Source organism: Aplysia californica, unplaced genomic scaffold, assembly GCF_000002075.1.
Source record: "Aplysia californica isolate F4 #8 unplaced genomic scaffold, AplCal3.0 scaffold00870, whole genome shotgun sequence".
Lineage (NCBI taxonomy): Eukaryota > Metazoa > Mollusca > Gastropoda > Aplysiida > Aplysiidae > Aplysia > Aplysia californica.
Window position 1 is genome coordinate 29,054 of NW_004798140.1, and position 10,661 is coordinate 39,714.

A 10,661-nucleotide genomic window follows, 5' to 3' on the forward strand; every position below is an offset into this window, starting at 1 on the left:
GAGAGAGAGAGAGAGAGAGAGAGAGAGAGAGAGAGAGCTTATCTGTGCGCGGGTGATTCTTGTTTTCTGGAAAATTAGAAAAATGTATGTATGTGTGTGTGGGGGGGAGGGGGGGGGTTACAGGCGGAAGCTAAAGAGGCATTAAATTAACACCATGCGGCAAGTGTCTATGTATTACATTAAGAGTAACATTGTTCGAGGATCCTGTGTCAGAAACTCCGCAAGTTTAAAAGGACTCGAAAAGAATACTAGGGGAAAATTATCAGGGAGTAGAATGCTGCATTTTTAAAGATCATAATCTTTTTGCCAACCTGCTACCTACAACCCGCTTACAAATACCCCAACATACCTGCCACTGTACTGTCTTCCTACTTAGGTCCTCTCGACACTTGTCTTGGCCCGATAGAATAGGCTAATACTAACCATGTCACCTTAGCAGAGACTGTGCCCACCATTTCGGAACTTCACGGTGACCATAAAGATGGTTCCAGTAGGGAACGTGATAGAGGGTGCCCACGTCCCTCCTGACTCATTGGAGCAGAGGAAGATAGGACTAACGCTAACATTACTTAAACGCAATCCCACATCATCACTCATCACCATCATCTTTTCTAAAACAATCACCGCTCTCAGATCAATGACTTGTATCTATAATCCTGGAATCTCTATCTGCTGTAACAGCTACATGATGTTACACTAAGTATGCACGTAATACACTATTGGACACTATCATACGCACTTTTTTCCACTAATCAGAGGGCGACAATCTCAAATAAATGGGCAAGGGATTAAAAAATAGAGAGAAAAAAGACTTCCCATCTACATCACTTGCGCCCACTCAATGAGGCATCGGGCATCTCTCTTTACATTGTGAGGTCAACATTCTCAAGAACCTTAGAAATAAAAGTTAACATTACAAGGCATCGCCCGCGGGAGTTGAGGGAGACAACTCGAGAAACATCGTATTTTAATTATCACGATAACATAATTATTTCCCTTCTTTCGACAGCTTCCTCGAAAGTACTCAGTCCAAGCTACCATCTTAAAGGCATTCAAACGCCTACACACAAGATCTTGCACAGTCTTTAGCCGGGTACCCCAGCCACTATTACGTGGGTGAAGTGAGGAACATTTGGGTAAAGTGTCTTTTCAGAGGGCACGTCAGCTCCAGACTGGACTTTGAAACCAAACTGAGATCCTCAGATTTTTTTGGTTTTAGTTTGAGTTTGTTTTGTTTTACTTAGGTTTTACGGCACTCGCAACTACATAAGGTCAAAATATGAGCGCCAAGGGGAGAATGTCAACAGAGAAATCCAAACACGGAATCAGACTTACTCTGCTCACCTCTCTAGCCTCAACAGCACAAAGTCTGCTTCGACTATCAAGGCAACCGGGAAATAGCAGTTCACAAGAGAGTAACAAACATACAAAAGAAGTAGAGGAAAATAACGATAGTAAGGATGAGGAAAGAAAAAGCAGCAGTTCCCCCTATGTTGTTCTGGCACAGTATGAGCATGACATTGATAAATCGGCCCATTAACAATTCTACTGTGCAAAAGAACATGTCAACATCCCCCCTTAGGGAATGGCCTAAAGACACTTCAGTCACTAAGCTATCATCTTACTGGCATTCAAACAGACAAGATCTTGCCCGATCTTTAGCCCCGGTGAAGTGAGGAACATTTGCATAAAGTGTCTTTTCTCAGAGGACACGACAAGCTCCAGACTGCGCTTCGAAACCAAACTATTATCTTACGATTTTTTAGTTTTAGTTTGAGTTTACCGCATTTGCAGTGCAATTAGATCATGTAAGTGTCCAGTATTAGAGGAGTCACAAGAGAGTAACATACAAAGAAAAGAAAGAGGAGAGATAACGAAAATAAATATTTGATAGCAAAGAAAGAGCAAACCACAACAGAGCACCCGCTAACCACCAACAACTGAGATCTGAACCCGTGACCTTATAGTTGCTCGCCCAACATGACTCCACTGACCCCCAGCACATATAACTCGTCGAAGAACAAAAAAGTCACAGCAGATAAAAAAATGCAAAAAATATCTATAAAAACACATTCATTATGATTCATGCACACACTAATTTCCACGACAATCTCAGACACCAAAATGCGCAAACCAAATTTCAAAACACATGCACTTTCAGACTAAAAAAATGAAGGAAACAAAACAGATTATTAGTCAAGGACAAAGACAACCACATACTAAAAAACAATGTTACACACACTACACAACACTGTGACACACACACTACACTACACAATACAACAATGTGACACTCACAAAAACATGCAAACAACATTACCACAGAACAAAATGCAAAACAAGCCAACATCAGAAAGCATAATTCCTTCTTTAAAAGATATGAAAAAGCAAACTTGATAGACAAAATAAACTATAATTCTGCTAATTTAATTCTTTTTTCAGCACAGACCTCATTGGCTTTAATATACTAGTATTTGATGTCCAGCTGACAATGAGAAGCATTTGTCTTCCAGTAGCTAACTTCTCTAGCGCAAAAGTAGCTTTAAAACTTTCAACAAGAGGCTGTGACAAAGGGGCTACAAAAACAACACTTTTTCTAAATGTATGAGTTTGGTGAATCAGTCACTAAGTCTCCCTTCTCTTCTGCCGACTCTTTTTCCAACCATTGTGTTGAAAGAGCAATTACACTAAAACTCAGATTCAGTTTCTTTGCAACAGACTTGAATTGTACAACACTAACTCAATTTCAACTGCTTTTTTAACTCACTAGCTTTACTGATTAAAAAAAAAAGACAGCATACTAGAGCCACTGAACCTAACATGGATGAATTCATTAATAAAACCAAGACCCAAATAGAGAGCAAAATAAACCAACGACATGACATACAGAGAACTAAGTTACTACAAAATGCAAAAAAATGCACACATGCATCAAGTCCAGCAGCCAGTCAAACTGAGGCTTACATCAACAACAAGGTAGCAAACTAGCCCTTGGAATGGATTTCAATGGGAAAAATAATTGACTTTTGTTTTATTACCCATTACAGTAGAAGCAAAATTTCAGTTCTCATGGTGCAATTGTTCACAGCACGCAGAGTCTGATAACGAAAAGAACATTTTCCTTTTAAGAGCAAACAATTCTGTAAATTTAGGCGATGCAAACCAAGTATGACTGACCACTAAAAATGCAAAACTAGGGAGTCACCACAATAGTGGGAGACTACAGGAAAAACCAAGAATCCTACCTTTTCTGAGGCGGCTGAAGCAAACTTTGTAGCACTGACGGCAAACATCGACCATCCCTAGAAGAAAGCAGAATAACATAAAAGCTGAAATGTTTTTTTGTAGGGATTTACCAAAAACTAATAAAATGTCCAAACAAAAATGTGATAGAAATCTGGATTAAGTGAAATGTGTATGTGAAAAAAAAAAAGAGTGAGGAAAAGGAGTTTTAAAAATATACCCAAGAAAGAGTGAGGAAAAGAGAGTAAGGGTAAGAATGAGAATCACTCGAGAATATTCATCTTTGCAAACCCCCCCACCCCACCCCACTCCCCTTGAGGATGCAACCACACAACCCACTTCTGCATGAACAATGTTAGAAGAAAAAAAGAGTAATTCAGTACACAGTACCATTTTTTTTTTAAACCCTCGTAACCAGTTGAGCAAGGTCTGTATTAGATGACAGCCTTGGTCATTCCACTTAGCCTAGAAGAGCAATTTTAGAGCAATTTTACTGTTTTCTATTTTTTTCCTCTTCTCTGCTGTTTATCTTTTCTCTCCTTGCATTCCGCCAAGAAGCAGCACATTTACAAGGCCAAGGAAAACGGGCAATTACAGACAACAAAATGGCCACCCACGGTAGAGGGGAGAATGGTTGTCTTTGTTGTTTGTTTGTTTAGTATAGGGTTTTACGGCGCTTGCAACTGCATAAGGTCATGTGAGCGCGCGGGACACACCTAATACTTTTTCGTTGGTAGGAAATTTTGAATTTTGCCCGGGTGACGGCCGAAGCCTACTATTATCGATTTTAGACCACCAAGGGATCTTTAACGTGCGCAACTTGCACACGGGCCCTCCGAGATTTTTTGCCCTTTTCTGAGAAGGCTAGGTGTAGATCTTTCCTACCAGAAGATCAGGGGTGTGGCAGAAAGACAGCAGTTAGGAGGAGCCAAGGAGTAGCAGTAGAAAGGCTGCAGAAAGAGTCAGGAGCCCAGAGGAGGGGGCAAAGGAGGTGAGGGGGTGGGGGCAGAAAGTGGAAATGAAAGCAGACAACAGAACATTGTTAGAGATCAGGAAAGGATGTGAAAGGAGACAATTTTAGAGAAGAAAAATTTTTTTTGGTCGCTACCCGGAATCAAACCAAGGACCTTTGAATGAGAGGCCAACACCTTAACCTCTAGGCCACGAGAGCCCCCTTGGTTGTCTTTGGCAGGTTGACATATCAGGCACTGCGAATAAAATATACAATAAATGCTCTGAAAAGAAGTGGGAAGAGGCCCCTTGTTCAGGTGATTGTCTTGTACAGGTGGCCGTTAGAGCAGGTTGAGCTGTATTGAATGCCACTTGGGCACAGTAACAGGTCCGTTTGTTTTAGTAAGGTTTTACGGCGTTCACAATTACATAAGATCATATGAGCCCCACGGGGTGGATGTCAACACAGAAGTCCTTGCAGGGAATCGGGCTTACTCTTCTCACCTCTCTAGGTTCAACAGCACAAAAGTCTGTCTTGACTATCAAGGCACCCAGGAAAAAGCAGGTCACAAAAGAGTCACATATACATACAAAAGAAGTAGAGGAACAATGGCGATAGTCAGGATTAGAAGAAAAAAAAACTGCAGTTCCCTGTTGCAGTTCAGGTACAGTTATGAGCATGACATTGATGAATCAGCCCATTTACAATTACAATTCGACTGTGCATAAGAACATGTTAATATCCCCCCCCCCCCCTCTTTGGAATGGCCTAAAGACAATTTCAGTCTGCAGCACTGCCCCCGGGGGGGGTGACAGTAATGGGTTCACTTACCGATGATAAAGAAGACATTGTGTTGTCAAAAAAATCGTCCTTTTTCTCAGACTCAAAGGGGGTGTTTCCAAAGCCAGTGTACTTTCCCCCTTGGCTCGGAGGTAAATGACTGAGGGAGGAAAAAAGCCACAACATCCATGTTAAGTTTCTTAGAAGAAAAACTATTTTTAAAAATAATTTAAAAATCAGAAATATTGCATATATGCAATTCACCATCAACTTTGTTAATAACAAATTTAACCCAAATGCTCAAAGCACAATATCTCCTCTAGATTCTAATCTCTGCAAACAGTTTGAGTGCAGATGTTTGCGAACAAGTCACTGAATGAATGAGCTACCTTACAGGTTTTCATCTAGGCAAGCCACTTGTTGGACAGGCATTGAACCAGTGGCATATCTACATTTTCCACTTTGATCCAATCCAAAGGAATTTCACTGATGTGTGCTTAACCCTATCCATACGTCATGTTTTACTATCATACCCATACGACGTGGAGAACTCTGTGCCATCACTTTCCAAAGAGGAAATTTACTCGTTAATCCGATCCGTACGCTTTGCATAGCAGTCTGTCAAAATGATTTTTGGAGAAATACTGAAAGTTTCAAAGAGATCTTCGCACTAGAAGTATTCTAAAATGTGAAGGATACAACCCCTGGGGTACAAAATGACCCCACAACGTACGGACAGGGTTAACTTGTCAGGATCATTTGCAATCCCATTGTGAACAGTTTCTTTGTTCTGCCATCCAGATTCAGTTCTTCTATTAGAGACCCCTGTTACGGCCTCTTGGGACAAGTTGTATATAAAACCACATATCTGTCATGCTTTTTCTTTTGGCATTCTACAATCTACATATGCATTGTACAGAACTTAGACTCTCTTCAAATTCACTGATGCACACAAATCGCGACCTCAGTGCTTTCTTGTCCTATCTCCATTTTTAATGACAGTGAAAACAGTTCATAACAAAGAGTGAGCTTAAGAAGAAGTCACATTTTCAATATTTAAAAAAAAAAAAAAGTCAGGACAAAAAAGCACTGAGGTCGCCATATGCTTATGACTGACCACATAGAGAGAGGTGTTGTCTATTCAAATTGACTAATTCAAATGTAATGATCTTTCTAACATGCAAGCTGCCACAAGACATGTTGAGGACCACCGCCCTGACAGCTTGCATTAAACGGCTCACAGAAGATGGTCCAAAAAACAAAGGGATTGTACATCCCTTACAGCACAATTAAAGTCACTTCAAAGCCATGGTAACACATGACCTGGTAATTAATCCAAGATAGAAAGGCCTTGAGCTCCTTACGGACCAGAGGCCCCAAATTTCCAAACACTTTCACTACCACTCTTCTTAACCCTTCCAGGCCCAGCCATATTTGTTCACTCCCTCACCCCAGTCCCAGCCAATACAGTGCGCAGTATTTCATAAAAAGAGACATGCATTCTAAAAAGTGATGTAGTATCTTTGTAATGAGGTTCAGATAATAACGTATAACAATGTTTGAAGGTAAATGAACGAATATTATGAAAATTAAAGTTGAAATAGGTTAGCTAATTTAGAAAAATGAGCAAATTCGGTACCCCCCGAAACTCAGATTATACGCTCTTAGGACGGTGGGAGGTACAAGCGCTGCTGAAAATATACAAGCATAGGGCTGGAAGGGAGAAAATGGAATGACATGCAGCTCCTCCTGCAACCATAAGAAATACTACATCATCACTGTCATGCAGCTATGCCAGTCAAAACTATCACATTTGGTAGCTTTTAAGCACAAGAAGGCTATCCAGAAAAATGCTGTTTTGAGAAAATCGAAGGTAAAGTTTTTGCCCCTTGTTTAGTTTCTTTAACCCTTTGCCATCATCTTTTTTTGGGGAAAATCCAAAGGAACTGGGCGGTAAACATCAGCAATCGGCGAGAGGAGGTGGCAAAGTGTTAAAATACAAGGAGAGTTTTCTCTATAACCAAACAAATATACACACCAATGAAACCAAACTTCTCCTATAGGTAGGGAAATGCCCACTTTTGGTGTATGTTAAGATTTTTGAAAACCTCCTAAATCTGGGTTTGCCCGCTTGTCCTTAAAAGCCACCAAATGTCACGGTCAACACTAAGGACTTACTCTGGTCTGCTGGCATTTTCTTGTTGGACTTTGCTAAAGTAGTTGTCCTTCTGTCTCTTCACGTAGTCACTGCAGATAAAAGTCAGAACAAAGCATTAATATACAACTTCCATTTGGGCAACAATCTTTCAGCAGGTGCAAAAAAATATCAAGGGCTCTTTAAAACAAGGAAAAATACTGACACAGAGGCAGAGATAAGGACAATAAAAGTTTGGCAGGAAAGAAGGAGTAAATCACACAAGAGCACCCGCCAACCACCCACAATCTTAATAAATTAGCAGAAAAATGAAAAAGGTAAATTTTTATTGGAAAATTCTATTCAGCATTACTGTGATTTTATTGGGTCCTGAACTTGGCTAATGTCATATGTATCACATGACAGGTATACTTTTTGACCCCACTTTAAAAAAATATCATAGGCAAGTTTATGTGGTTATTGAAAACTTTTGCTGGTATTCCACCTTGCAGTAGAAAAATTTCAAACCTTAAAGTGGTAAATCAACTAATCTTTGCACACATGTACAGAAAATTGTAAATCATTATGGAAAACCAAAATAAGAAAGGTGGACAGTTAACTTGTTCAACACACACCTATTGAAATCTGCCAACTAGCACTCTGTGCAGCTCCAAAATGAACCAATAATGCATTTGACGAGAATGCAGTAAGGTTCATCGCATATATGAATGGGACACCTCACTACCATTAATCATGCTTTAATGACAAGTCGTATATAAAACCACACACCTGTCTCGCTTTTAAAAAATTCTACGATCTATAGAAGTATCGTACGGAACTCTTAACTCTCTTCAAATTCACCGATGCACCCATCTTATCACTGACCACACTGAAAGAAGTTTTGTTAACTCAACTTGACCATTTCAAATATGATCTTCTTTCTAAGACGCAAGCTGCTGCAGGACATGTAGAGGAAGTGTGGCCTGAAAACCCGCATTAAACTGCACACAGAGAGTGGTCCAAAAAGCAAAGGATTTTACAACCCGTACGTCATGCTGCATGCTCTAATAAACGTGGTGTGACTCCAATGAGTTAAAGAAGAAAGAGACTGTCAGTCTGCTCACTTGGACAGGGAGTCAGAGTCTTGGTAGCCACTGTTGTAGGAGCCACCCAGGTCTCCAGTGCTGCTGCTGTTGTGAAAACTGCCGCCGCCACCACCACTGTATGACGATGACGTGTTGTTGGCTGACAGACGAGATGTAGACGCGGAAGAGGCCAGACGAGCTGGTTGGAATGCCACGTAGTTTCTAGCAGACGACGACTCTATACTCCATGATTTGCCTTCTGCCACGGTTGACACCTGAGGAAAAATAACAAGACCAACTTTGTTCTTAACACTGTAAGTGTCACTGTTTTTAGTTTTTAGTTTTAGTAGAGGTTTTACGGCGCTCGCAACTGCATAGAGTCATATGAGCGCCAAGGGGTGGATGTCACAAGAGAAATCCTTACAGGGAATCAGGCTTACTCTGCTCACCTCTTTAGCTTTAACAGCACAAAGTCTGCTTCGACTATCAAGGCACCCTGGAAATAGCAGGTCACAAGAGAGTGACAAATATACAAAAGAAGTAGAGGAAAAATGACAATAGTAAGGATTAGGAACGAAAAAGCAGCAGTTCCCTGTTGCAGTTCAGGCACAGTTATGAGCATGACATTGATGAATCGGCCCGTTTACAATTACAATTCTACAATGCATAAGAACATGGTTAATGTCCCGTCTTTGGGAAAAGTGTCACTGAAAAATAGCCTGTGGTGTCAGGAGAGGTGATAAGGTTTCACCATATTATGTTGGAAAATGCTTGAGAACCGGCAAACTAGGCAAAGAAAGATCATTATAAACCTACACATTTTCAGAAAATGGAATACAAACAGGAAAAAGACTTCATTTGTAAAGGCACTGAAACGTCAGGCATTTAAAAAAAATAGCAAGCTCTATGCACTTCACAATCTATACTATTACCCCAGCAGACCTGAGAGCATTCTGAAACAAACTCTACTTCCTGGGAAGCATACAGTGCAAGCAGCCATTTATAGGCACTAAAACACTAACATACTGACAAGCTGTCTATGTCCGGGTACCCATTTCCACCTGGTTGAAGTGAGGAAAATTCGTGAGAAGTGCCTTTCCCAAGGACAACAACGTCGGGCCCGCGGCTCGAACCCCTGAACTTCACAATTACGAGTCCGGTAGCCTATCCACGACAATGCAATGTATCAGTAATTAAATGGCACTAGGTCTACAGCACAAACCTTGTCTCTCAGAAGAGCAGCAGCTTTGGTGTTGTATTTCTCCTGTAGGCCCATCCCTTCTTTGTAGTCAGGCTGAGACTTGAAAAATTCTTTGCACATCCTGTTGCCTCCTGCCTTCATTTTCTCAAGCTCAGAATCTTTCCACTTATCCATTGACACAGACCGGACAAAGCTGATAACCAATGACAAACATTAGAAATAAATATGTTCATACAGTGCAGGCTGAAACATACACAACATGGCAAAGTATCTAAACTTTTTTAAAAACCCATCATTTCTATTTCTACACATAAATCAACATACTTAAGATTTACACAACATAAAGAACTTTATAAAATACTAGAAGAGAATACATTTTCTATCTTGAAAAATGCTCATCAAATTAAACAAAATGTTTCAGACTCAAGGGTCTAGAATAGCTTGGTATCATGAGCGAAAATGTAGCTGCTCTGACATTTTTAACTGGAACAGATCTTTTTGATCTTAGAAGGGGCTCATTGCATACAAGGTAAATAATTTATTGTGAACTTTACCTTAGGTGGACACCTAGGCTACGGTGCTTTCCAGAGCACTCTAGACAGATCCATATTCCATATGTCACACTGACCCATTGAGGGTTGTGAGCACCGCATTCAAAGCAGTTCTGAAAAAAGCATTGTTAACAACTTAGGAGGAGTCAAACAAACCTACACAGAAAAGCAACACTAATAATTGCATGAAAATTTGTTGAATTGCCTCTGGAGCACAACATCACTGGAACTGCCTCTGATCCTGAACGGTCCAAAAAATTACTCCTTCGCATGGAGTCCGATTTCTTGCCCAAAGAACAGCGGTTGGTTGGCAACTTCTACATACCACACTAATTTAAATATGTTATAATATAAATTATTAGGCTAACTTATTAACTAGTTAGGCCAACTAGATCTAGATTTCTAGATCTAGATTCTAGGCCTACATAGGGGCCTACCTTCAACTTCAGCAGGTAGATCTAATGGGATAGTCCGGTTGTGGCCCCCAACAACAATGACATAACTATGGAGTGTGGGTTTTGGCTTCAAAGACAATTAGATCTAGATCTAGACTTTACTTATAGTTATAACCCATTACTTATTCGGCAAACATGCCGATATAATTATTATTATAACATGATGATGTTTGACGCTCAATGAGCAAGAGACAACAAACCTTTGAAATGCAATACATCAAATTACACACACATGATTATGGTTAAATTCAAGGGGGGGG

At 40.4% G+C, this 10,661-nt stretch overlaps 1 protein-coding gene across 1 annotated transcript; it reads right to left on the reverse strand.

Moving 5' to 3' along the window:
- Positions 1 to 3,245: 3,245 nt before the first annotated feature.
- Positions 3,246 to 10,059, reverse strand: LOC101847999 (ADP-ribosylation factor GTPase-activating protein 1; the record flags this gene model as incomplete). Its single annotated transcript, XM_005110272.2, is given in 6 exon segments — positions 3,246 to 3,302; positions 5,027 to 5,135; positions 7,154 to 7,222; positions 8,234 to 8,469; positions 9,417 to 9,588; positions 9,950 to 10,059. Coding segments are annotated over 6 exon segments (753 nt in total), but the record flags the coding sequence as incomplete, so codon positions are not given.
- Positions 10,060 to 10,661: the final 602 nt, after the last annotated feature.